Source organism: Camelina sativa, chromosome 17, assembly GCF_000633955.1.
Source record: "Camelina sativa cultivar DH55 chromosome 17, Cs, whole genome shotgun sequence".
Lineage (NCBI taxonomy): Eukaryota > Viridiplantae > Streptophyta > Magnoliopsida > Brassicales > Brassicaceae > Camelina > Camelina sativa.
Window position 1 is genome coordinate 2,851,248 of NC_025701.1, and position 26,759 is coordinate 2,878,006.

The 26,759-nt window shown below is 38.3% G+C and overlaps 7 protein-coding genes and 1 pseudogene across 8 annotated transcripts; 4 read left to right on the plus strand and 4 right to left on the minus strand.

The window, feature by feature from the left end:
• LOC104754881 (putative F-box protein At1g67390) lies at positions 599-2,690 on the plus strand. The gene is made up of 4 exons (XM_010477166.2): positions 599-874; positions 1,231-1,851; positions 1,942-2,115; positions 2,244-2,690. The coding sequence occupies exons 1-4, from the start codon at positions 599-601 to the stop codon at positions 2,553-2,555; spliced, it is 1,383 nt and encodes a 460-aa protein (XP_010475468.2). The 3' UTR covers positions 2,556-2,690.
• Positions 3,102-4,594, minus strand: LOC104759104 (annotated as a pseudogene).
• On the minus strand, positions 6,889-8,595 carry LOC104754882 (probable protein phosphatase 2C 2). The gene is made up of 3 exons (XM_010477167.1): positions 8,097-8,595; positions 7,546-7,890; positions 6,889-7,463 (listed from the first exon to the last, which is right to left on the minus strand). Exons 1-3 carry the CDS (start codon positions 8,532-8,534, stop codon positions 7,119-7,121), a joined length of 1,128 nt encoding a protein of 375 aa, XP_010475469.1. The 5' UTR covers positions 8,535-8,595; the 3' UTR covers positions 6,889-7,118.
• On the plus strand, positions 9,849-10,365 carry LOC104754883 (PHD finger-like domain-containing protein 5B). The gene has a single exon (XM_019239299.1). The coding sequence runs from the start codon at positions 9,891-9,893 to the stop codon at positions 10,221-10,223; it is 333 nt and encodes a 110-aa protein (XP_019094844.1). The 5' UTR covers positions 9,849-9,890; the 3' UTR covers positions 10,224-10,365.
• On the plus strand, positions 11,389-12,250 carry LOC104754884 (protein PSY3-like). The gene is made up of 2 exons (XM_019239341.1): positions 11,389-11,616; positions 11,975-12,250. Exons 1-2 carry the CDS (start codon positions 11,523-11,525, stop codon positions 12,100-12,102), a joined length of 222 nt encoding a protein of 73 aa, XP_019094886.1. The 5' UTR covers positions 11,389-11,522; the 3' UTR covers positions 12,103-12,250.
• LOC104754885 (internal alternative NAD(P)H-ubiquinone oxidoreductase A1, mitochondrial-like) lies at positions 13,041-15,973 on the plus strand. 2 transcript variants are annotated; one of them, XR_762165.2, is made up of 9 exons: positions 13,041-13,532; positions 14,013-14,226; positions 14,318-14,478; positions 14,566-14,631; positions 14,736-14,899; positions 14,987-15,101; positions 15,183-15,362; positions 15,455-15,724; positions 15,848-15,973. XR_762165.2 is itself a non-coding variant. In XM_010477169.2 (8 exons), exons 1-8 carry the CDS (start codon positions 13,041-13,043, stop codon positions 15,605-15,607), a joined length of 1,545 nt encoding a protein of 514 aa, XP_010475471.1. In that variant the 3' UTR covers positions 15,608-15,753. The 2 variants fall into 2 exon arrangements, 1 of the variants encoding a protein (XP_010475471.1); XM_010477169.2 differs by lacking the exon at positions 15,848-15,973 and having other exon boundaries at positions 15,455-15,753.
• Positions 15,888-19,628, minus strand: LOC104754886 (protein SMAX1-LIKE 6-like). The gene is made up of 3 exons (XM_010477170.2): positions 18,257-19,628; positions 17,729-17,981; positions 15,888-17,634 (listed from the first exon to the last, which is right to left on the minus strand). The coding sequence occupies exons 1-3, from the start codon at positions 19,435-19,437 to the stop codon at positions 16,111-16,113; spliced, it is 2,958 nt and encodes a 985-aa protein (XP_010475472.1). The 5' UTR covers positions 19,438-19,628; the 3' UTR covers positions 15,888-16,110.
• On the minus strand, positions 21,794-24,064 carry LOC104759105. The gene is made up of 3 exons (XM_010482074.1): positions 22,970-24,064; positions 21,940-22,890; positions 21,794-21,859 (listed from the first exon to the last, which is right to left on the minus strand). The coding sequence occupies exons 1-3, from the start codon at positions 24,062-24,064 to the stop codon at positions 21,794-21,796; spliced, it is 2,112 nt and encodes a 703-aa protein (XP_010480376.1).

A 26,759-nucleotide genomic window follows, 5' to 3' on the forward strand; every position in this document is an offset into this window, starting at 1 on the left:
TGTACACTTATTAAAAATTAATCTGAATATTACACAAGGATAAAAAAACTTTATTTCTATTTGAAAAGAAAGATAAATTTCTGTAAATTAATTGGAAAAGAGGATATCTTTTCAAAATTTCGAATCAAAATTTGAATGTTTATATAAGAATATTTTATATTGGATGTTTACCACAAATAATACAAACATACTTTGACTAAAATCGCTGCAGAACACTAAAGTAAAGACTAAACAATTCAAATATGAGACCTTAATAGTGGACCCTAAAAAGATATATTGCCTTCTATTATATGTACGTTTTTTTTCAAATTGTGACAAATATACAGCAAAGTCAAATGTATTTTAGATTTTTTCCTATTTTATGGACCGTCGATGGGAATTTGAAATAACAAATCATAGAGAACAACTTAAAGTTAGGTTATAATATTTTGTAAGGACAAGATCGTCCATCTATCTTCTTTGTCTTTATCCTTTCGTACCTCTTCATTTTAACCTCTCTTCCCCCACACACATACATCACACACCCTCCTCTTCTCTCGCATATCTTACCATTGGGATTCATTCTCGTCTCTTCACGTCTATCTCCTAAAACCACTCCATGGCTGCATCATCATCAAGAGTATCGTCAGATGCAAGAGGCAAAAAGAACCTTCTTAACGCTGATCGGCTCAGCATGCTTCCGGACGAAGTGTTGCTCATAATTCTAAAGAAAATACCCACTGAAGAAGCTGTCCGGACAAGTGAGTTGTCTACACGTTGGAAGGATGTTTGGAAACATTTGCCGTCTCTTATCTTTGATATGCGAAAAACTTTCAACGCCCAAATGGGATCCTTGGCCGATCGTTCGGTTCACATTGCTGACCTTATCACAAAGGTTTTATATCTTCCATTTTTCCAAATATTTTCTCATTTAAAGTTTTTAAAATTATGATTTTTTCGCTCGAAATTATACTATAACTAACAATATTTCGCCAAAAAAAAGTTATTCTTTAAAAAATCATGTTATATGAATATTTGAAGATGAGTATAAATTGTGAATACATTATTATGATAATACGAGAATCTAGGAAAACCTAATCTCTTGCCTTATCTTACATAGTTGTTAGATAGTCATAAAATACATGCAGTATTTTAAGATCTGGCTCCTATTGATGATGTAATGTTATATATATACTGTATTTGTGCATAGTTCTATTTTAATCACAAATCTTAATTGTATTTCTTTTGAAGGTTATAAACAATCACAAAGGTCGTCTAGAGTACTGCAGAATCAACCATTTTTCATACCAATCAAAAGACGGTGCTCTCGAAGCTTGGATTCGAACTCTGATTCATGTGAAAGGCACCAAAAGTCTCTCACTGCTAAACCATCTTGGTCACAATAGGAGATGCAGCATGCTCCACTTGCTCCCAAACACATTCTCCCATCCAGCCCTCACCTCACTCAGCTTATATCGCTACGACTTTGAAACTGCAAATCCCTTTAACAAGTGCGACAATCTCATGATTCTCGAACTTGGTAGAATTTGTGCTGAGGTTGGTGTGTTCAACACAATCATTGCTGCGTGCCTCTCCCTCAAGGTGTTGGTACTTGAAATCACGACGTACAGCCATCTTGGTTGTTTGAAGATTCATAACAACAATTTAAAGCTCTTGCACGTGTCTTGCTCTCATATAGAGAGCATTGAAGTGTCTGCACCTCTTCTGGATATCTTCTCCATTCGCTTTACTTTTGTTACGAAAGATAACTTCCTCCTTGCAGCCCCTAGAGTACTTCAAATTAATGAAAGCTATTGGGCTGCAAAAGTAAGGACACCTCATATCAGCTACAACATATCGTGTAATGCTCAGGTACGTACAAACCACAAGGAAATGCATTTAACTATCTATTTGGTATAAATATATTGTTTGACATGCTTGATTTGTTTATATGAATCGAAGGAGAAAGAAAGCATCGAGCATAACTTCGTGGTGAGTAGAGATACTGACTATTTGGCGCGGTTTCAAACTTTGGCGGTGATCGTGGATTTAATGAATCCAAGGGAAGTTCAAATGTTGAGAGAGGTGTTAGTTGCATGGAACGGGATAATGAGGAAGCTCGAGATATCGTTTACGGTATGTTCATTTTATGCTTCATTTTCAGTTAGATATAGATTTGATTAAAAATTATTTTCATTACTTTCGTTTGATTGGTTTATCTATATAGAAAACATGATACATGGTTTATGTTCTTGTATATATAGGATACCAACATTCCTAAGAAATTAGAAGGTGAATCTTCTATTAGTGGAGGAGAGAAGAAAAAGTGGGAAGATGGACAAATATTTCCCAACGCTCATTTTCGCGTAGATGTTTTGTGGGTGTTTAATTTCAATGGTTGCGATGAAAAACAGTTTGAATTGGCTTCGCGTTTTGTGACGCAAGGGACCGTGACGAGGAAAATGATGATCAAGCCATCGTTGATTCCTCCAAGCGAAGAGACAGAAGCCGCTGTGGCCAAACTAATGGAACTTCCCAAAGGTAACGAAGAGCTTAGCATTGAATTATGCTTCTAAGTTCTAATAAATCTTTATTTGGATCTAGTCGTTGGTCATTTGAATTAATAAGTAACCTTCTATTTGTGAAGTAGAAGACTTTATGGTTGCAACTTTCTAGTAATGCTTTTGGTGTTTTTGTTGAATGCTTTTTAAAGATTTGGGACTTATTTTGTGTAATTTTAAAACTATATGATTTGTTGCATTGAGAATGGTTGTTGCATGCGGCTATCTTAATCATGCTTTAAGATAAGCTTTCCCTAATCACTCCTATAAATCTATCTGCACATATAATGAAACATGTTCTTATGGCATGTTTCATCTTATCGGATAAATAAAAAAAATATGCTTGAGTGCTTATCGAGACAACCATCTTTAAGTGCTCCGGCCAAAAGCCGAGCACTTAGAATGAGTCTCCGTACTTACTTGAAGCCGAAGCGTGTTGGCTGTATATATACGTGAGCTATCAAATATGAGGCAAAGGTTCCGAAGTAGGACACTCAATCTCATCTCACCGCGTAAAAAGATAGTTTTGTCGGATCCGAAACAAACAAAACTTCAGGCAGATTAAAAGACAACATTTCGAGTTTCTTGTTACTATATATTATCACGATGATATTGATAACAATAGTAATAAATAATGAGTTGAATTTGACTAGAGACACATGTAGAATAAGCCATAATCTCTCCATTAAGTAGATTAAAACAATCACTAATCCATATGGCAGCGCCGTCGCCGAGCCCCGGTTTCCCGGCGGTGTATACGGCGACACAAAAACGTCAATTATCGTAGAGTCATCAGCCACGTCATCGTATCCGTACGATGATGAGTTGTATTCCGATTCTACCCTTGCAGATCCCGAATATTCCATCGTTGTCCCTTCCATTACCGAAGCGTGGCTTCTAACTTCCACCCAACCATCCGATTCCCAAACTGCCCCTCCGGTCGTCGCCAAATTACAAACCCTTGCCATCGCCGCGTCTTTGTATTCTGATCTCCACTCGCTCCTCCCTACTTCCTCCTCTTCTTCTAAGTCAAACCCCGAGTTGCCCCAGTCAAGAACGCAACGCGGAGATGACTCAGTGGGTGACGAGTTGTGACACTGAAACAGGTAAGGATGCTGCAGAAGCTGATCGCAACTCCACCTCTGATTCGGGTCTCGCTTCAGACACTTGTCTAAGAAGTCACGACCCATCTCCGTCAGCGTCGCGGGAAAAACGGGTAACTCGCCGGAGAATCCGATTCGACTCAGCGAGTCAATCCCGTGGTCTTCCCAAGCGGGTTTCCCGGTGAACATCTCGATGATCGTGCAGCCGAGAGACCAGACGTCGCTCTCCGGACCTTGGCACTCTCGTCTGATCACCTCCGGAGCCATCCAAAGCGGACTTCCACGTGGCGTGATCTGAGCCGTCGGTTTTTTTATTCTGATCGCTGACCCGAAATCCGCCAGCTTGATCACGGAGCTCCGGCTGACGAGGACGTTCCTCGCCTTGACGTCGCAGTGAACAAATCCTTGCGAGTGGACGTGGCGGAGAGCAGAGACAAGACACGCCGTGTAACGCTGGAGCAGAGTCTCGTCTTTGATCCCTCCGGCTGCGTAATTAGCCACGTCACCTTCTGGGAGATACTCTAAGTAGAGATTACGAAACGACGCCGTTCCTTCTTTTGAGTGCCCGTCGCCGAGTAGCCTCACGATGTTCGGGTGAGGCTTGAGCGAGCGGAGGACGGAGATTTCGTTCTCGAGAGACTCTGATTGAGTGGGAAGGCACGTGGCGAGATCCACGGACTTCACGGCGAAAATTTCACCGTTAGTTTTGCTGATCGCCGTGCTAACTGAACCGAAACAACCTCGTCCGATACAAGTACCACGAACCCAAGAAGAAGATTGAGAAGTTGAAGATGACATTAAAGAAGAAGAAGTGTTGCTCTGTTTCTCCATATGTGTGCCAACGTTCATATGTCGTACTTATGCAACACAACAAGAAGCTATTTATATGTGTTTTTAGGAAGCTGTAAAACAGGAAATGTGAACGTGAAATAAAGTTGCAATTTTATTTTGTGTCTGACATGGACAAATCTTGTACACTTGTCTTTTCGATTTGTAAAGTCTCATCTTTTAGAAAATTTCCCACGTGGCTATGTCATGTACAACACAAACTTTCGAGTCTATCACTAGATTTTTGAACAAATTCTACCATGTTCGATGGTCGGTTATGGATTTTTACGATTTAACAATATATATATATATTTATGTATTGAATTACATACTTGTAATTCCATGCAAATTTATTTTACTTTGGTGGAGTGGAATGATTAGTTGTTTTCAAAAAAACAGAACAAAAAAAATCAGAGAAGATCATTTTATTAATTAGAAAAATTGTTGTATGCCACTAATGAGTAATGACACTTGGAGAAGTTCTCGGGATGTTTGTAAGAAACAATGCACTTACCCTTTCTGCTTAATCCTTATCCAACTAAACTTAAGTTGCGGTTTGGTCTTGTCCGTTAATATTTTACTCACAAAGGATAAAAATCACTCCCTCCTCGCTTCACGCAATCGTTTTCGTTTTTATAACCACAACATTTAAAAAATGCTCTCTTTACTAAGTTAGACTAGTGATCGGATCATCCCTACTGATCGTGGGTAAGACAAATGAAGAAAACGTGCCGATAGATTTGGAACCCTTGATCTATGTTGACATTTTTTTTTTTTGGTGTGTGCTAATTTGGTTGACCCTGACATGATCAGACATGGAATATACGGTAGTCGACGTACAAATCATTAGCAAACAAGATTCATGAATCCAAAACCATGTCTTAGCCAATCATACTTAGCTAGGAAACAATAATTAAATTTATATATTCGTAGCATAAAGAAGGCGAGGGTGCACCGTAACAGAATATATCCCTACGTGAAGTAGTGGATATCCGAATAAATATTCGGAGTTGTCCAAAGGGGATCAGCGTTAGAGATGAGGGAAGAGGTTGCCGAAAGGGGTTTGGTTTTTAAATGGGGGTCCATCTGGAGATTTACGTGGCATGAAACCGTTGGTTCACGTTCTTTGACATATTAACGAGTTGTCTGAACACACATATTGGGAATTGACGTGCTTGATCAGCCTCCACGCATAGTGAAACTATTAGTATATTTGTATTTTTTGGTTTGTTGGTATCATGAAGCTCACAACAAGAATTTACTCAAAAACGTTATCCAAAGATATCACGGAGATCGAGTTGGAGATTGAAGGTAGAAAATGAAGATAGGGTTGTTAACTTTATTAATTGAAGAGATGGTTGGTTGGGAATCTTGGGATGGTTAACCGCTGGATCACTGTAATTGCATTTACCTAGGGAAATTATCACTAGAAAACTAATTAATAGGGTTTGTTGGTAGAAATATTCATTTTAAAGAAGACCAAAGTCTCCATAGCATATACTAGTATCAAATACAGTATGAAGTTTTGTGAAATTTTGCTAACGATTTGACAAACCAGTATTAATTAAAGTTTAAATTGCTAATTAATGACCATATACTGTAGTCAACCTGATCTTTGAATTATTCCAAAACACAAAAAAAAAACTTTATTATTCCAATAGAAAAAAAAAACGTTTATTATTTGACTCCGCCGCAACTAAATGTATATTTTACTTTGTTTGTTGTTTCTCTGGGAAAGCTTTGACCTTCCGCGAACGTGAAGTGCTATTTGGACGGTCCACCACTTGTTCCATATCTTCTTAGGGCAAACTATTTTAACCGTCTGTGTGTTTATGAATAAATTGCTAGAAATGTCCAAAAAAATAAGATATTATTTGGAGATTTTAGGACCCATACCATATCTTTCCAACTTAGATGTATAGGAGAATCCACTTGGAAAACAACTCAAGATAATGACATTGCAACATGTACTTTTAATACCGTACAAAACTTTCTGACTTTTCAGTTTTTTATATATAGGATTAAGGTATAATAGCTATCCTTAAGATATACTACTAGTTTGCCTAAATATATACACTAAAGTATATGCGTCTGCGTAAAAACGTTACGTGTATATTAGTTTTGTAATCATTTGTGGCTAAACATAAATTTTAAACAATACGTTGATACGAGAAAATTAAATGTAATAGTTGGATAAGTCTAAACTCCATTGCGCCGCCTCATGCTATTGCAAGAGGGTAACTACTACTAGGGATGTGGATTTTCAATCCCTCCATCGTAAGTGATGACAGGCTTGCATCCACAATCAAAGTACTTTGAGCATGCAAAAGTTTACCAAGCCTTATTTCTTTGTGTTTCTCTTTTCTTATTACTCTGTTTTTACTTTTATAGTTTTGAACTAAGACGACAATAAATTGAAGAAAAAATACAGTAAAGTTTATGAATTTTATTTATCATATAAGAAGCTCACTTTTGTCAAAAAGTATCAAGAATATGTGATAAGAGATCATCTAAGATGATATCCACAAGGTATCTTAACAACTTAAATTAACTAATTGAAGTTAATTGAAGAATGTAAGAAGGACTCCAAACTCTAACGTCCGAAACCTGAATTGTTTTCTTATCCCTACATTTCTCCAATTAATGGTCAGAGGAAGCGGGACAACGGAATCAACATCACACTGATATCGTCCAAGGAGCCTCGTGATACGGAGAGGTCAACTAGCTTCTTACAAGCTAACAATGGCTTCTGTTTCTGATCGGTTCCTATGCAAAATGGTCTAGCTATATCTACTGCCTCCTGATTACTAACCTTGTCCCACAGACCGTCTGATGCTAAGATCAAGAACTCGTGTTGGGGATTGATCCGTAGAACCTTTGTCTCTGGTTCAGATATTATCCATTGTTTGAGATGAGCATCTCCTATTCCTCTAGATACTGCTAAAGATCCTTGGATTCTCCAAACACTTTTGAATGTATCCACATAACCCCCCTGCAGCATTATCGTAATCAGAAACATGTAATTCAGATAAATTGAACAGTAAGGGCTTTTATATAAAGGTAAGAATTCTTACCGAGCTCTCAATTCTGTTACGTTCTTCTTCTCTCGAAGGGCGATGATCAGAAGTCATAGCCTCAGCGTGTCCTCCAACGCTCAAAACAGCACGACAGTCCCCGGCATTGGACACCACGAGATTCCCATCGTTGATCAGAGCCGTGACACAGCAAGAGCCGCCCTTAGCATCTTTCTCCCTTAGAAACTCAGAATCAGTCTCTAGATAACCGCGTCTTACAGCTTCTTTAATCTCTGAATCGTTCATCCCACCAACAATCTCATCTAAAATGTTACTACACAAGTTGTTGGCCGCAAACTCAGCCGCTTTTGATCCTCCGTGGCCATCATAGACTCCGAATATTGCCTGCATTTAGAATTTTATTAGTGATTTTGTAAGTAATATGATATACCTATTCAAGAACTACTCAGTACAATTTTATAACCAAACTTTACAAAGCTCATCACTGGCTCACACACCATAATGAAACCTTAAGTTATACGTACTATTACTCTTCAAATCACATAATGAGTAAAGAAACTCGAAACTAAATAAGAAAATTGAAGTGTTACCTGTTTGGGATCACCTCGATGATTGGTGATGGCAGAGAAACGATCCTCCATAGCTTCTCTTCTTCCTCTCTTGCAGTAAACAGAGTACTCATCACCTTCCCTCTCCACCTCTCTGCTCTCCTCCCTCGGCGTCTCTGTAGTCACCGACGCCTCCGCAGCTGCAGTACCAACCGGTATATCAAGCCTCATCGGGCGTTTCCTCTTCAGAACGCCTCCGGGAACAGAGTCCGTTCCAAACCCTAATTTAGCTGGCGGTTTGAGGAGACGGAGGCAGAACGGAGATGTGGGAGGCGCAGAGGAAAGAGAAGGAGAAGAAGCTGGAGGATTGAGATGGGATAGAGATAGAGTTAGGGTTTCATGCGCCGGTGGTTTGTTGCAGAAAAGTGACGATGACGGAGAGAACACCGGAGAGTTGCAAACGGCAACTGCAAGCGACATCGTTTGTAAATAAAACTTTTTTAGGTAAGTTTGATTGTGTCTGTCTATGAGTCGTCTTTTGTGTTTTCTGTTTAGTGTCAACGAAGGAGAAAGAGTCATAACTATATATACAAATACAATTATACAAAGACAAGTCTCAAGTCTTTGTGGCCGTTGTTGTTTGCTTCTTCCAGCCTTCCAGGTCAAACGTTACCACTCTCTCATCTACTTGTCTTTGACTTTTCAAATCATGGATCCACCGGCACAGTCCATTTTTCCGCTTTTGTTTTTGAGTCAACGCCCAATTTGTTAGTTACTACTCTTCCAGAAATATATCTTTGATTAGTTTTTGGGAAGATCATAAACAAAAGTCAAAGAAGGCAATATCGTTTTGGTCTAGTGTTAATTTTATTTTAATTGTGAGAAAAGGCCGAAATAGAGAAAATAAAAAGAGCCCAACAAGAAAGCCTTTTTAGTGAGATAGCCCATATTAGTCGGACCGACATGGATATGGATATATGATTTTAGAAACCCGACCCGGTTTGTTATATTTCTTTCCAGCAGCCGTCTCTTCTAGTTCTAGTTCATATCGGCGTTCGGAGATCGGGGATCGCTAGTGCCACCTTCTTCTTCTTCTTCTCCTTCGAGATAAGGTTAGATCCTTTTATCTTTTGTTTTCAAGTTCGATTTATGCATGATAGCTATTTTATGAGATTTCATTCTCTGTTCATGTTTCTCTGCGTTTTTAGGGTTTTGCGGTATATATGTTCCATATTGTTTTGCGCAGCTCTGTTTTGTGTGTGTTTTTGAGCTCTAAGACCTTTAATTTTGATCGTCTCTGGTTTCTCAATGTGTACGTTCTGTTGCTTTGTGGTGAGCTGACTAAAACTTAGCTCGGATTTTGTGTTCGATTCAGCCGATTGTTGTCTTCCTTGTTTGCTTCGTTTACTATGCTGTGGATTTCAAAACTTTACTTTCGTTGCATTTAGTTAGCTAGAATTGGCCTTCAAACTTTACTTTCGTTGCATTTCGTTGCAACTAGTAGAAACATGATTGCTGCCTAGTAAGTGTTCGATGAAATTCCTCTGAGAAACAAATTAGTAGGAAACACCTTAAAGTCTCGTAGTGGATCGAGTTGGCGTTGAATTATGACCTTAGGAAATAGATATGAAAGGTTACTACTTACAGTTACAGAGCATGGTTGTATTGTATCTCTGGCTATTACTTGAAATATACATAAAGTGAATTATCATTACCTTTTCTTGCTGTAGGAGATGCATAGGTGCTATTACTAATACAGAAAAAACTTACTTTGGAACCAAACCTTATTGCAGGTCGAAAACTTAATAAGAGGACTAAGATCGTGTTTAAGCAGCCATGGCCAAGCATCATCCTGATTTGATCATGTGCCGGAAACAACCTGGCATTGCCATTGGGAGATTGTGCGAGAAATGTGATGGCAAATGCGTGATATGCGATTCCTATGTCCGTCCGTGTACTCTGGTTCGGATTTGCGATGAATGCAACTATGGTTCATTCCAGGGGAGGTGTGTCATATGCGGAGGAGTTGGAATCTCAGATGCTTACTACTGCAAAGAGTGTACACAACAAGAGAAAGATAGAGATGGTTGTCCTAAGATTGTCAATCTTGGCAGTGCGAAAACTGATCTCTTCTACGAACGTAAGAAATATGGTTTCAAAAAACGATGATCGTTTGTTGTTTGGTCACTCGATCTATTTCATCTTCTTCATTAATGCTAGGAAGAAAGTGTCTGTAACTTGTCTGTGTTAACCCGGTGAAGCAAAATTTAAGACTGTGTGTTCAAAGAAAAGATTATGGTTTGTTTCCTGATCATGTGTCTTATTGAGTCGGATCGACGTGCTATCTTCTTCTTTTTTTGCTTGGTTAATCTTGGCTTTCCTTGATCACGAGATACCTTAACATAATAGAAGAATGCACTTTGTTGCCGATTCTGGGGGGGTTTTGGAGTCGAATCCAACAAAATCTATATTTGAATTTAATGACATAATGTCAACTTAAAACTTTACAGAATACGCAATAACTCCCAAAAAGAGGATATCATCCATTAGATAAAACCCCACATGATCGTCAGAAATATTCCTTTTAAAAAGTGAGGAAACTCTCCCCAAAAATCTTTTTTCGTCCAAAAGTTTAGACGTTGACTTTGTGTAACGGACGGTGACGATAATAGTCAACGGCCCATGCATGTTCATGTTCGCTTCTTCGCTTATGTGTTAAACTGTTAGCTTAACAGTGTGGAATCCACAATTTGTCTCCAATAGTCAACTCATACCTCCAATTAGACTATGCCACGTGGTATGTATCAGCTATTGTTGGAACATCTCAAACAGATTTCTGCATTTCGATCTTGATTTTATAGTTGAATTGATTTATAATTTTTTTTATATGATCAGATTGAGTTGCTTAAAGAGATAAGTCAAACAAAAATTTAGACGAAAAATGATACTGTGGTGGCCATTAAGAAAAGCGTTTATTTCTAAGACAAAAAGTTTACGTTGATGATTTTATTTAGGGACAAGCGTTGAAACAATCAAAAGACAGATATTCAATGTATTTAGTTAGGGACACAAAATGTAAAGACTTAATATCAGAATATTCCAAAACGACATGTCTTTGCAGGTTTCTATACCAACCTTCAGAGCAAAATGTTTTGCAATAATGTCTTGTGCCCTAGAAAATTAAGGCTAGGACATCGATTCCGTAATTTCTTATATAATTTGCTTGAGTTTGTATTAGTCATCTCAACATGATATATTATAGAGTTTCTTTCATGCATGTAAATAAATTAGAATATTCCGGTTATATAGCACTCTCCGAAAAATATGTTATGTTAAAGTAGTTTGGAACTAATGTTAATTTAAATCATTTTGCGTATATAAAAGGAGAGGGTCACAACTCACAAGAGATATAGTTGAATAGAGGAAAGAGAGAGAGAGAGATAGAAAGAGGGAAAGGAAAAAGAGAGGATGGGTTATTGTTATACAATTCGGCTGTGTTTGTGCATCTTCTTTGCACTTTCGATCGTCTCTTCCGCTCGAATCACCTTATCATCATTTTCAGGTAAGAGCAATCGAGCTCATCATGATACCATCGACATATACAATAAAGAGGGTAAAAAATTAGAGTTGTATATAGATTCATCAAATTTTCAGAATCGATCGTTGGATTGCTTAGTCTCTTCGATATTTATGATCAATCGTAATCGTAGGTTTAGCCGCTTAGATATATCTCGTATAGTCGTATTTAGCCAAATGGCTGATTGGCCCGTACATGATACATGTGTGTGGAGGTTTTCTATCTTTCGTTTTTTTTGTTTATGGAATTTTTTAGCTATACATGCATCTCTATTCTTTTTTAAAGCTCGTATATCTATATATACGTACGTAATATATATGTTAAACCTACATGCATATAACAGAAAATGAAAAGATGGTGGAGAGAGGTAGATCGTTGATGGTGAGCACCAATGACTATGACAAACCATCGGCCAACGCACGGCACAACCCACCAGGAAGGCGTGGAGGAGGTCGGAGACGGAGAGGATGAATACAAATGTTTTTTTGTATTGTTAAGAAAAAGAGAAAAATTAAATGTTCTGTGATATATATAATATATGTTATTGTATTATTAAATATTTATATGTGTGTTATCTTTTTACATATAGTGAATAATATAATTTCGGCATCTTAAATAATATGTACTGAAAATTAATAAACAGACCATTATACATTTTTGTATACGTTGATCTCTCAGTTTCAATAAATGGTAAAAGAATGATATTTGTCTTAACTCTTACGTACTGGGTGGGCTTTATTAAAACCCAAATGAATAAATGATCTAAATAAACGGGCTATTGGGCCGGTGTTGTTTGAATCCGTTAACCACTTGGGCAATAATAATAATAACAGACAGCGAAGAATCTGACGTCCTTTTCTTGCGCCCCACAAGAGTGTTAGTGAATCACATGTTTTTTATTGTCGTTTCTTGCGCATCAAGTTCTGCTGACGCTTCTTTTATTTATATTTTTAGTGATTCACATGTTTTATATTTTTAGATTTTTCAACAACCATATAACTTTTTCAGATTTTCTTTTATATAAAAAACTCCCAATTGTTTGTACCTTTTACCCAACGAACAGCTACAGCCTACAGCACATGGCATCGGTGTAAGGTCTTCATTAATATCGAAGCAGTCTTCGTGTGCTAAGCACAGATTATTCTTTATTTATTTTGTTAAAACGTTTTAAATATTTCTGTGGCTACCAAAAAAAATATTTATTTTGTTACGAATACGAAAATTTTCCATTTATTTTGGGGGAGAAAGAAGATTCAGAATCAGAGTGCCATCTGTCATTTCCAAAACTGGCACGTAGGTTTTTCTCATACGTATACAGTGAATTAATACTGAATACAGAGAGGAGAACCAAAGGCGGCTCTTGTAGAACAACTTAGGTTGCTTTGTCGATTAGAGAAGTAAAAGAAATCATGTTTTTGATCAAAAACCTAGTAAGAATCTCGCCGACTACTTCATCGGTCGGAAACGTGTTCAGAAACCCTGAATCCTACACTCTCTCTTCCCGTTTCTGTACCGCTCTGCGAAGGCAACCACAAGTGAGCGAGACGGTTCAAGCAAAGGAGGATGTAGCTAATAATAATGGGTTGGAGTTGGAGCCACAACGTTACGACGGTTTGGCTCCGACTAGAGAAGGAGAGAAGCCGAGGGTTCTGGTTCTCGGGTCGGGTTGGGCGGGTTGTCGTCTTATGAAAGGGATCGATACGAGTATTTACGATGTCGTTTGTGTGTCTCCTAGGAACCACATGGTCTTCACCCCTCTCTTGGCTTCTACTTGTGTCGGTACGCTTGAGTTTAGGTCCGTTGCTGAGCCAATCTCTCGTATCCAACCGGCGATTTCAAGAGAACCCGGTTCTTATTACTTCCTCGCTAATTGCTCTAAACTCGATGCTGATAATCATGAGGTAAATCTGAGGTTTTCACTTAATCGTTTTCTTGGTCTTTCATATTTTTAATCTTGATTACTACTTAATTAGGTTTATGGCTAATTCTTGTGTCTTTTTTTTTTTTTCCTAAAATTCGGAAACGGTTTAATAATCGTGAAGTTCTTGAAATTGAAGAAAAGTCTTTACAGATACATGTGTCTATTTTTATTTATGTTTTGGGTTTTTTTCCTACAGTTTGTGATATGTAGAAGAAGATTTATGTAGACATGGTTTCGTTTCATTCTATATGGACAAACATATATTTGTTTTTTTAGGAATATTTTTCAAAGCATAAAAGCAAACGCCAATTTGAGATTTCCTTCCAATTTTTGCTTGACTTTTTCAATTAACAAAATGTTTTTTATTTGGAAAAAATGATACACTAAACGCAAAGGTAGAAGTGGCACATCAATTCATTTGGTTTTGACTTTGTGGGGATCCTCCTCTTGGTTTAAACAGGTGCACTGTGAGACGGTAACTGAGGGATCAAGCACATTGAAGCCATGGAAGTTCAAGATCGCTTATGACAAACTGATTCTAGCTTGTGGTGCAGAAGCATCCACATTTGGAATTAATGGAGTCTTAGAAAACGCCATCTTCCTCCGTGAGGTTCACCATGCTCAGGAGATTCGTAGGAAGCTTCTTCTTAACCTCATGCTCTCTGAAGTTCCAGGTATAATATACAACACAATATTCTTCATCCACTTTCTTTTACCTTTTGATTAAAACTGAACTCATAATCATTTACATATATGCAATAATAGGCATATCACAAGGAGAGAAGAAGAGGCTGTTGCATTGCGTTGTGGTTGGAGGTGGGCCGACTGGTGTCGAGTTTAGTGGTGAATTGAGTGATTTCATCATGAAAGATGTTCGCCAGAGATATGCTCATGTCAAAGACGACATTCGTGTTACTTTGATTGAGGTTTTTTTGCCTTATCAAAGTAATTCATATATATATATGATGATCATTCTCATAAATATGAAAATTTTGACCTTTGTTTCTTTCCAGGCAAGGGATATACTTTCTTCTTTCGATGATCGACTCAGGCACTATGCAATCAAGCAGCTAAACAAGGTTTTATATAACTCTTTATCCAAATGTGAAAACTTTATTTGACTTTAGTTTGAGAGAATTTTGGATAGTTTGATGTTGAAAAAATCTGCTATCATTGACTTCAGTCTGGAGTGAAGCTTGTGCGTGGGATTGTGAAAGAAGTAAAGCCTCAGAAGCTAATTCTTGATGATGGCACCGAAGTTCCTTATGGACTCTTAGTCTGGTCCACTGGTGTTGGTCCATCTTCATTTGTGAGGTCTCTTGGTTTTCCAAAAGATCCAGGTGGCAGGTCAGTTAATTCCAAAACTCACAACTAAAGTTGTTCTGTTTTTTTTTTTCGAACAGTTTCTGATCTTGGATCATTCTGTTTCCGCAGGATTGGAATTGATGAGTGGATGCGTGTACCTTCTGCACAAGACGTGTTTGCGATTGGTGACTGTAGTGGTTACCTTGCGAGCACAGGGAAATCAACACTTCCTGCTCTTGCACAGGTCTCTATAATGGTTTAATAGAATCCATTTACTTTTGTTTCTACGCTGAGTCTTAACGTATAAATATCTGATCTAATGAAGGTGGCTGAGAGAGAAGGCAAATACTTGGCGAATCTGTTGAACGTGATGGGAAAAGCTGGAGGTGGAAGAGCCATGAGTGCAAAAGACATGGAACTTGGAGAACCATTTGTGTACAAGCATTTGGGAAGTATGGCTACTATTGGAAGATACAAAGCTCTCGTTGATCTCCGTGAGAGTAAGGTATGTAACAAAGAAGCTCTCATTCACACTTTTCACTTAAAAATCCCTACATAATAGATGGCTAACTTGGAGGAGGGAGTTTTCTTGAGCAGGAAGGAAAAGGAATATCAATGGCAGGCTTTGTGAGCTGGTTCATATGGAGGTCTGCGTATCTGACTCGAGTCGTCAGCTGGAGAAACCGTTTCTATGTCGCTATCAACTGGCTCACCACTTTTGTCTTTGGTCGTGACATTAGCCGAATCTGATCCAGTGATCCTAATCTCCTCTCATTCGCCACGCACTTGCTCTGTCTCTCTCTGTTGTTCACTTTATATAACACCTCTAATCCCGAAATCATCTCAAACGGTGTCGTTCTATGCAATGTTAGTCAATTCAGCGTTTTACTAAGGCAGTGTTTTGACTTTGACTTTGACTTTGAATCAAATCTTCTGGTTTGACTGATATGATGAATTACTATTTTAACGAAAAAAGCACATCGGTTACAGGAGAAGATGGTTTAATACATCTGAATTTGGAAGTTGGGAATAGGACAAAAAAATTTGGGAGAAATATATCCTAAACTCAAAATGCCAAAAAGAGCTGTGGCAAATTGGTACTCCTACACAAACCTATGTACGTGATAGCTCTTAGTCTTAGCCATTATATACATTGTAATTTACACAAGCCAAAAAAATAAAATTTCCATGACAAAAACAATCTTGGGGATTATAACTATTTATTACCTCATTTATAATATATGCGTGTGTAATCACATCACATCCACCTTGGCCGGCAACTCTACTCCGGAATCTAAACCGCTAGAAGAAGTAGCAACCAGCTTCACGGCCAGCATTGGATTTGAACCGTACTTCTGTCTTGCTTCAGCAAAGCTCGGAGCAAGAACGGTTTGCATCCACTGATCAACTGTCTTTTCTTCTTCACCCGATGATACTGATGACCAAGAAGCCGCCAGAATCTGGATGATCACTTCTTTATCAAGCTCTAGATGTGTTTCGGATCCAAAGCACCGCTCAAAATGAGAACTGATCTTCTCTTGAATGTTCTTGGCTAACCCATCGAAGTCAACCGGTTTGAACGTCACTTTTCCGTCCACTTGTTCAATGAAGCTATCGAACCAAGCGTTCCTGTCCTCTGTCTCATGATCGAGGCCAACTTCTGTCTCATCCACTGGAAGATTCAGATCCAGATATGAACGTTGCACTTTCGCTGCACGTTGCTCTGTTTCTAGCTCATGTTTTCTCTTATTTACCCCAATTTTAGTAGCTTCTGCTAGCTTAATCTGCAGTTTCCAGCTTCTTGCGCTGAGAACTTGTTCCTCAGAAATCTTCACAGGTTTAATAACATGATCAGTAGCATTATCCTTGGCAATCCCAGACGTCACAACAACAATCGCACTTTTCATACTGATCACTCTTCCATGCGAATCACGGAGTTTCCCAGTACTTACAGCTTCAGACAATCTCATCTGATCCGGGAACTCAGCTTTTTCCACGTTTTCTAGTAAAATAACAGAGTGTGGTTTCCTTGATAACTCACTGGTTATGTAATCTACCACTGTTTTGCCTCTGAATTTGTCATCAGGAGAACAATGCTCTGACCCAAATTCTACACAGATGCTATTGACCTGACCACCAAAGAGGACTTCAGAAAGAGCCATCGCTACTTTCTTCTTCCCTACTTTATCGGGTCCAAGAAGAGCCAGCCAAATTCCGTTTGCTTGGTTACTTCTCGTGGAGTCAGTTTTGCATCCACAGATGATTTGGCTTATGGCATTCACAGCTTCGTTCTGCCATGCAACTTTACGAGAGAGTGATTCTCTGAGAGACTTGAAATCTTTCTGATATGTATGCTCTAAAGAAGAGTTTAAGGTCATCAGTAGCGGTTTCTCCCTCGCTGCTTTTGATTCCTGGCTTTTTGATGCATAGATTACTCCCAACCCTAAATCTGTAGTAACACAACTCAAAGGCGAACTCACTGTGCGGTTAGTCACCAATGTCGTTGGATCTTCTATATGTTTTGGCTTTGAGATTGGAGGACTCAGCAGTTTAGGCGTCTCCAAAAAGCTTGAAGGGGTTCTGCTGGGCATAATGGGACCATTTGGCTCCGTTGGGTTTCGCACGCTCTTCTCGGTCTGAACTGGGAACTGTGGACTCACAGACTGAAAACCGAGTTTAGGAAAGGCCGTAGTTTGGTGGATACTTTGGCATATATTGTCCCATTTCTTCTGCAAAGCTGCGGTTTGTGAAGCTGACGTGTTAGCGTCATCTAAAGCCTGCACTGAATCAGAACCGAAATCTCTCAAGATGTATTACATCAACACCATTAGAAGCGACTGCAAATGAGGAAAAAGTTGATAAAAAACGCACCTTAGTGCTGCCCGTTGTTCCCTTGTCTAACTCGGTCTCTGCTGCCCGTAGCCATGAGGGCAACTTCTCGGAACATTGGTCAGCCAGAGAGAGACTTGAACCAGCCTTGATAACAGCAGCTACTTCTTGCAAATACTTCTCGTTGCAGATGTGACATCTAGAGAACGTCTGATTAACTGTGCTACTCAACGGTACTCTGAAGTCTGATGTTGATGAGAAGAACCCTCCAAACGGAACAAATGATCCCATCAAGCTGTAACCAACACATTCATCCAATTAGGAACTTGATCAGTTGCAAAGACAGAACATTAATGTCTACTTTCAGAAAAATGGGAAGCAAAAAGCTGAGAAGGAAGTGCCATGATAGTGGTATGTTAAAATATTTGAGTTTATATGTTTTCGACGTTGACGCAAACAATAAACTATTCCCACAAGTTTAGTGATGATGTCTCAGCCAAATATAAGAGGTATAAATAGCATTCAGTTCAACAGTCTAATAATGTAAATGGAAATAGCAAAAGGCATTACCTTGATTTGGGATAAACCCCTTGACTCGAGGGTTTAGAGGCTGTGATTGGAAGAACATGAAGGTCCCAATCCTTCTCAATATTAGGAAACCGATCAATAAGCTTCGTGTAAGTCTCGTTGCTCGACACACATCCAATGAACCAAAGTTTCTTACTTTGATCTTTCAACAAACCCGAGAGCTTCAACACCAACTTCTCAAGACCATTACCTTCACTAGTAAAGACCTTAAACTCTCCCAGATTAAGCACCATCCCCGTTTTCGAACCATTACTCTGCTCCACGATTCTTCCTAACTCATCAATCTTCCCACGAATCTCCTCGTCAGTTCTTAATCCATCAGCTAAAATTTCACTAATCTCCTTCTCTACACTAATCACACTTAATCCACTAATCTCCATAGGAACAAACCCTAACTTCCCACTATTAATCGAATCAACGAACGTTTTGAGAGCTTCGTTAGCACAATTACCAACAAGGAGAGGGTTCCTCTTATCTTTCCGACCTAATACTTCTCCGATCCTCCGAGAATTCTCATCGACGCTCCCACTAAACGGGAGGTCACGATTCGGATCCGAGTTGGGGAGATTACATAGGAAGAGAGGAGGACAACGACCACGAGAGAAGCGAGAAGAGAACTGCGTAACCGGAGGGTGAAGCACATCAAGCTTAATATCGGAGCTCCGAAACCCGGCTTCACCAAAAACCCGGTTCACAATCGGATCGTCGAGGATCGACAGTATGAAATACTTCAACTCAACTTTCAAAACCGTCGTCTGACATCCTCCGCCGCCGTTGTGGATCTGCTGGAGGTGATAAGACTCTGGATGCCGTCTCTGATTCGCCTGAGAGCGTTTGATCGCCGCCATGAGGGAATTCGAAACCGGAGGATCTTCTTCCGTCGCCGCCGGGGACTTCGACGACGGGAGCCTGTCGAGAGAAACGCCGACGCAGAGCTCTAAAGCTCGGAATTGGAGACTAGAGGAGTAAGGAGTGTTTCTAGCGGCGCGTGAGACGCAGACTTCACGGAGTATAGACGAAGGCATAGCTAAAAGAGCGGAAACAGCGTGAAGCGACGTCGTTTGAGCGTGGCTTCTACGACGAGCTACGGCAACGGCGTCGTCTAAAGCACGAGCAGCTTCCTCTGTTAAGCATTCTCTCGCCGTAATAACCGGCGTCGGCATCGCCGGAATAGAAAAGTCAAAATCAAAAGTGTAAGAAAACAAAAATTCACCAAACCAAGGAGAGTCCTTTCTTCCAATCAAACAAACCCAACTCAACTTAACTGAGTTTTTAACTCTTCCCACCAACAAAAATATCAGAAACTTTAAATTAAAAAGACAAAAACAAAAATTCAGAATTATATTTTTATAAAAAAGAAAAAAAAAAAAAAAACGAGGCGTGAAAATTCTGGAAATGATTTTTATCAGAAAAGTTTAGTCAAAAACTTTGTCATTACTCTCTTTAGCTAAAAAGTACTCCCTCCGTTTCAAAATATAGGATGTTTTAGTAGAAACACTCCCTCCGTTTCAAAATATAGGATGTTTTAGTAGAAACAGACATATTAAGAAAAAGTTACTTTTAAAAAATTTAACCAATCATACCCAAGACTGCACAATAGAAAATATAAAATTAATCTAAAAGTTGCATAGAAAGTTGGAAACATCCTATATTATGAAACAAAAATAATCCTCTAAACATCCTATATTATGAAACGGAGGGAGTATATAATAAAAATATGATTTGGTTTTTTTTTTTTTTTAATTTGGTTTGGTCCAAATGATATCTAAAAATTTGGATATGTACAGACTAAATGCAGGAGTCGTTGTTTTGGTGGTATCTTTGCTCGTAGGACCACTCCAATATATTGTCTGGTTTTTTTTTTATTTTGTATTGTTTTTATTCTCTCTCTTTCGTTTCTTAATAATACGATACGATGGTGAAATTTTAACGAATATTATGTGGTGCTCGTAGAATCTCTATCTTTCTTTCTCAGCCCTTTCCTTCCACTTTACTACATTTCTGATTCTCTCTTCAATTATTCTGAAACTTTTTAAATTTTTGTTTTATATAGGAAAAACGATCTGTGTCCCCCCAAGAACTTTCATATAGCACCACATCCACCCAGTTTTTAAACTTCGATCTCTGTCCCCCCAATTACTAAGTTTCAGTCCAGTATCCCCCTAATTGTAAAGTTCGAAACTTCTGTCCACACATTATGCTAAAATCGTGGTTTATCATTGGTTTACTCGGTTGATGATATAAAACCAATGCGAAACCAAAAACCGAATACAATAAACCGAATTGTGACCCGATTAGAGTTATTCACAACCCGAAATAAATACTCAGTATGAAGAATCCCTAAATTAAAAAATTTAGAACCCTAGTTTTAGTTTTGCTCTCTTCATCGATATTTTCGATTTCTATCTTCAACAGCTGAGCTTGGATATGAGCAATTCATCTGGAGCTACGAGTGCAACAGCCAATGTCCAACAGAGAAGAAGAGTTGTGGGTGTACCGAAGACATGTTGGTGTGGAGCTAGTATCGTGGCGTTGATTTCAAAGTCCGCTGCCAATCCATACCGTCGTTACTATCGGTGTGGTTATGCTGCATCACTTAAGGTATTGTGTTTGAATTTTGGATTGTTTTTGAAAATTTTCACTCTAATTCTCTGTGCTTTGTAGCTCATTGATGATAACCACAATTTCAAATGGGTTGACTAAGCATTGTTGGATGAGATTGAGAGATTGGCTGTCAGAACGGCTGTACTTGAACAAACAGTATCCCAGATTACAACAGAGACTATAGATCACCAAAAGATTGTTTTTGAGAGGATGCAAATGAAGCTAGAGAAAGAGATTTTTGAGAGGGTAGAAGAAGAACTGTTGGAAACCAAATCAAGTCTGAAGAAAATAATGATTGTTGTAATTGTAGGTTGTATGATCATGATTGGTTTGAGTAAAGTGATAGTTTGATTGGCTTGTAGTTGTTGGTTTTGTTATGTATTGGCTTGTAGTTGTTTGGTTTGTTATGTATTGTGTTGTTGTTGGTAGTGTTATGTTCTTGTTGTGTCCTCTTTTATGTCTAATGAGAAACCAAAATAACAATAACAATAACAACCAAAAAATCAGAGACATTGGCAGAAATGGTTCAAAACCAATACATAAGCCGAGTTAAACATCCTAAAAATGCATCCATGGTTCAAAACCAATACATAAGCCGAGTTAAACATCCTAAAAATGCATCCATGGTTCAAAACCAATACATAAGCCGAGTTAAACATCCTAAAAATGCATCCATGGTTCAAAACCAATACATAAGCCGAGTTAAACATCCTAAAAATGCATCCATGGTTCAAAACCAATACATAAGCCGAGTTAAACATCCTAAAAATGCATCCATGGTTCAAAACCAATACATAAGCCGAGTTAAACATCCTAAAAATGCATCCATGGTTCAAAACCAATACATAAGCCGAGTTAAACATCCTAAAAATGCATCCATGGTTCAAAACCAATACATAAGCCGAGTTAAACATCCTAAAAATGCATCCATGGTTCCACTTGAGTGCCTTGAGTGCCTTGAGCAATCTGTGGTTCAAATGTCTAAGACACAAGATGAAGCAAAATTAAGGTCAGATTCACATACTATCTAACACATTTTGTTGAAAACTACACCTACTAACCTGTTTAGTAGACTTCTTCTTCGAGTGAAACCTAGAATTGTGACCAGCTTCACCACACATACCACAATGCATTATCCTTTTCAACTTTTTAGATGATTTTTTCGAAGGAGACTCATTTGGTCCTTTCTTCCTCTTTTTGTCCTTCTTACTTTCCTTTCCTTTCTTCCTCCCAGGCTGCGGTGGTGATGGTGGTCTATGCACATTAGGGAGGTTGGTAGATGGCCAATAAGCAGGTCCTCTTTGTGGAACAAGGCCTTCTGTGTAGTTCCTCCTCCACATAGGTGTCCGAAACCAGAAACACACATAGTCTTCAACCTCAAACTTCCTATCAATCATGACTCCATAAGCATGCTCACAAGGAATGCCACAGATTTGCCATTTCTGACAAGTGCAAGTCCTCTCAGTCAAGCTTACCCGATGAGAAACTCCACTAAGTGTAGCTTCGTAACTGTCGTTTGTGCTCCTTCTTATCTGGCATTCAGAAGCTTTTTCAATTTCTTTGGCAAGGAACTTAGACACATATGGCGTGCATCTCCCATTGTGATCATGAGATTCAGCAGATCTCTTGGCAATCCTGACCATCGCAAGTCTCCTTATGGTCTCAAGCATTGGCACAAATGCTTTGTCCCTGGCTTTCAAAATGGAGTTGTTGAATGACTCGACTGAGTTATTCTCAACATCTTCACAGAAGTTCCCTTGCTTGTAGAACGCCCTGCACCAAGTTCTTGGTTTCGACTTTACCACATCACGCCAGACAATCTCACTGTAGTTTTGAAGCTTGATCATGTTTGCTTCAAAATCCTTCTCATTGTAGCTCCATGCAATATCCCAGACATACTTCTTCATCTCTTTATCTTTCCCATGACTTTTCTTCAAGTTGCTATAAATGTGTCGGACACACATTCTATGCTCAGCTTTTGGTAGCTCTAACTCAACAGCTCGGATGAGTCCCTGAAAAAAAAAGCAAGAGGTTAATAACTGAATAAATACAACACATTAGCAATGAACCCAAAATCAGAATGTTTATTACCTTTTGGCGATCAGAGATTATGATATAACCATCACCATCCATTAGTCCCAAATCAGCCTTCATCTTCCTCACAAACCACAACCAATTTACTATGTTTTCTACTTGTACACACCCCCATGCTATTGGGTATATAGCATTATCTGAATCTCTACCTAAAGCAACCAGCAACTGACCTTTAACTTTACCTTTTATAAAGGTTCCATCTAAACCTATTAGTGGCCTACAAGAATCTTTCCATGTTCTCTTGAGCACATCAAAGCAGACATAGAAACTGTTAAATACCTCTTCTCCTGCATCGTTAGTCACAGTGACAACTTCAACAGTTGAATCTTGGTTTGATTCTCGTATCTCAGCCGCATAATCTTGGAGCCTTGCAAACTGCTCATCATACTCTTTCTCAATCCATCTCAAAGCTTTATTCCTTGCAGCTTGACATTGAGGCCTAGATACAGTGATCTTCCATTTTGCTTTAATGGTTTGTTCTATCTTCATTGGCATGAAATACTCAGGTTCTTCTCTGATTTGATCTAGAAACAACCTAGAGATAACAAGAACCTTCAACATCTCACAATCTCCATTTGGATTACATGTATGCTTATCAATGTACTTATTCACCCTCCACCTCCTACATTTCTTCGTGATTGCACAATATATGCGCCAAATACATCCATCGCCAGCACATCTAAATCCAATCTTGGTTTTATCATACCTGTACTGTGCGATGTTGCATCCAGTCTTCAGAGCATGGCCGAGTACAGCTTCCTTAAATGCAATGGCGTTGAAGAATGTCTGGTGATAGTACAAAGTCCCATCGACTTTTCTGATGTTGTTCCGCTTTCTCACCCGACGAGCTTCATCATCTTCATCACTTGAACTGTCCGGATACTCATCATGAACAATCGATGGTTCGTCTACAAACTCCAATACAGCTTTCTCGATGTCAAAGGCGTCTCGCTCTCTTGGATCTTCATCATCGGGTTCATCGTCTTGGATCGGACCTTCTCCTCCTTCCTCTGGCGGAACAGACCCAGTAGCAGTAGCAGTAGCCTCGTCATGAACAATTATCGCATTCGTCTCCAGCTCATTCGAATCCATGGAAATTGAGATTTTTTCGTTTCTAGGGTTCTTCGATTTGGGGATTTTTATGTTTTGGGGATTTTAGGATAAATGGGTATTGTTTAACGGGTTGAATCGGGTCAATTTGGGTCGATTTCTGGGTTAATCCGGTTTAATTTTGTTGGCACGCGGTTAATGTATTTTCCGGAACAATAAACCAATGATAAACCACGATTTTAGCATAATGTGTGGACAGAAGTTTCGAACTTTACAATTAGGGGGATACTGTACTGAAACTTACTAATTGGGGGAACAGAGATCGAAGTTTAAAAACTGGGTGGATGTGGTGCTATATGAAAGTTCCTGGGGGGACACATATCGTTTTTCCTTTTATATATTTTGTTTAGCATGTTGAATCCAAATCAAAATTAATTTCTTCCAGCAAAATTAATTGAATGGATGATAACTTTAAGTTTTACCGACATGAGCAAAATAGTCCTGCTGCCATTTGTTTGCTTCTTCTTCTTTTGTTTCTCTCCCATGATCCCATCAAAATTGATTCACTTTTTTCACCACTTATTAGGAGTTAGAAGATTCGATATTAGATCTCTTTGTCTCTCAATTATTTTAGGTTTACTATACAGCAGTCTATACTGGTGGGTTGAGGTCTTGGAACAACATGAAAGGAGTCCACATCTCTCTACTTTTTGCTTGCATTTATCTTCTCTATTTATTTTTTATTTTTTTGGGATAAAATCTTGTATCTGGTTCATAAATAGTAAAATAATAACATTTGGTTTTATGATCCAAAGAGAAAATTGGGATTAACAAAGAAAAGTCAACTTAAATTATACGATGGAGAAATTATAAAAAAGGTATTGCGTGGTAGGAGACAATGACTTGAACTTTATAAAAGATTAGGTGAATGTCATAAGAAAAAAGAGGAAAAGCATTTGTGATTAGAGTCCCAAACACCACCTTTTTTCTTGCGTCATTGTCATTTATCATCCAATAAAAATATTTACAGTATTTATTTATTTATTGTTTCACATTACTTTGGCACATCTTTTATTCCCGATCGCAGAGGCATCTTTTGAAAATTTACAATTCTTTAAATTTGGTTCCATGGTTGCTGCTAGGGCTGGACACGGGACGATATCCTTAAATTTTCTCATACCCTTTACTTGACCCGACCTTAACGGGTAATAAAAAAAATTTACTCGTACTCGATCCTAAAATAACAGATACCAAATAAAAAATAATTGACCTTTTAAATACCCAACCTTTATTATTATCCGGAAAAACGAGTACCCGATAAAATTTTTGTCAATAATCGCAATAATAATTTCATATTCCGACATACAAAAAAAGAAAAATTCATAAATTTATACAACATATAGTTCCAAAAATTATAAAATTACAAACTTTAAAAATAAATATAATAATATTAATTTAATTGGGCTAAGTTGAACTTAGATTTTAACTTTAATTCTATAAACTAATAATATATAGTAATAATAATACAAAATATTAACGGGTATTTACGAGTCGGGTAACAAAACAGGTAAATGAACAAGTAACGGGACGGATATTGAAAACTAAATTAATATCCTATACTCGTCCCTTACTTACGGATAATATAATTATAATACCTTTCACTCGACCCTAAAGTTGCGGATACCTTTTTTTGGGACGGATACGAACGGAATAACGGGTCGAATACGGGTAACGGCTATTAGTGCCCAGGCCTAGTTGCTGCCCCCAAGTCTTGACTGACGGCGACAAAATAGTTTAATTCAAATAGTTGGAAGATAGATCACAGATGTGGTGGCATCTTAAATGATCATCAAACCCTAAGACCGTTGCAGTTAAGCGAGACTACAGAATGCATATATACAAATATAGTGTAGTCGTATAAAATTAATTAATCTCATACTTTCATCCGTCGCATGCTAATTAACAGATAAATTATTATAACGTGTTCCAGATAAATCCGCTGTATCGAGTACACAGTAAACACTATTTAATGCCAAAAGTGAAGCTAACGACATCTGTGACTGGCGTGGCAATCAACGGTCGCTATTTGATCTGTGGTCCTTCGCGGGTCCCTTTTAACAGTGTGGCACTTTATAAGTGGATGACGTTGTTTATAACATCCATTAAGTTTATGACACGTGTTCAGAAACATTATTGCGAAGCACCGTAGCGAATTAGTCCTCGTCTCCTCGATGGAGAGAGCGTAGTAAAGTGGAGGACATCAAGCACCACGGCACCAATCCTCGACTCACCCGTTCTCAGTTCTCATCAAACAAAAGGTCTTTGAATTGACTCTCCGCCTTTCTTTCTTTTGTTTCTTTGGTTTTTTATAAAGGAAAAAACAAAATTGTCACAACTTGCTTTCATATAAATTCCTTTGATATTATAATTAGTCGAATCAAAACCTATTCTAAACGTAACCCTTTTTCTAATATATGTGATTAATTGTTTATCTAATTCGTGTGGTTCACTGGCACCTGTTGGTCATTAGCTTAATCACATGCAATATTTGATGTGACTTTTGTGTCATATCATAGCTTTTTTAGTGATTGTGTTTTTTTTGTACTTCTTCTGATTCACTTTATTTCTATATCTATAAAAACATAATTTTAAATCATATGCCCAAATCAAAAATCAACCTATGTTCCGGTTCATTAGTTTTGTTTGACTATTTTACTTTTTTTTTTTTTTTTTTTTT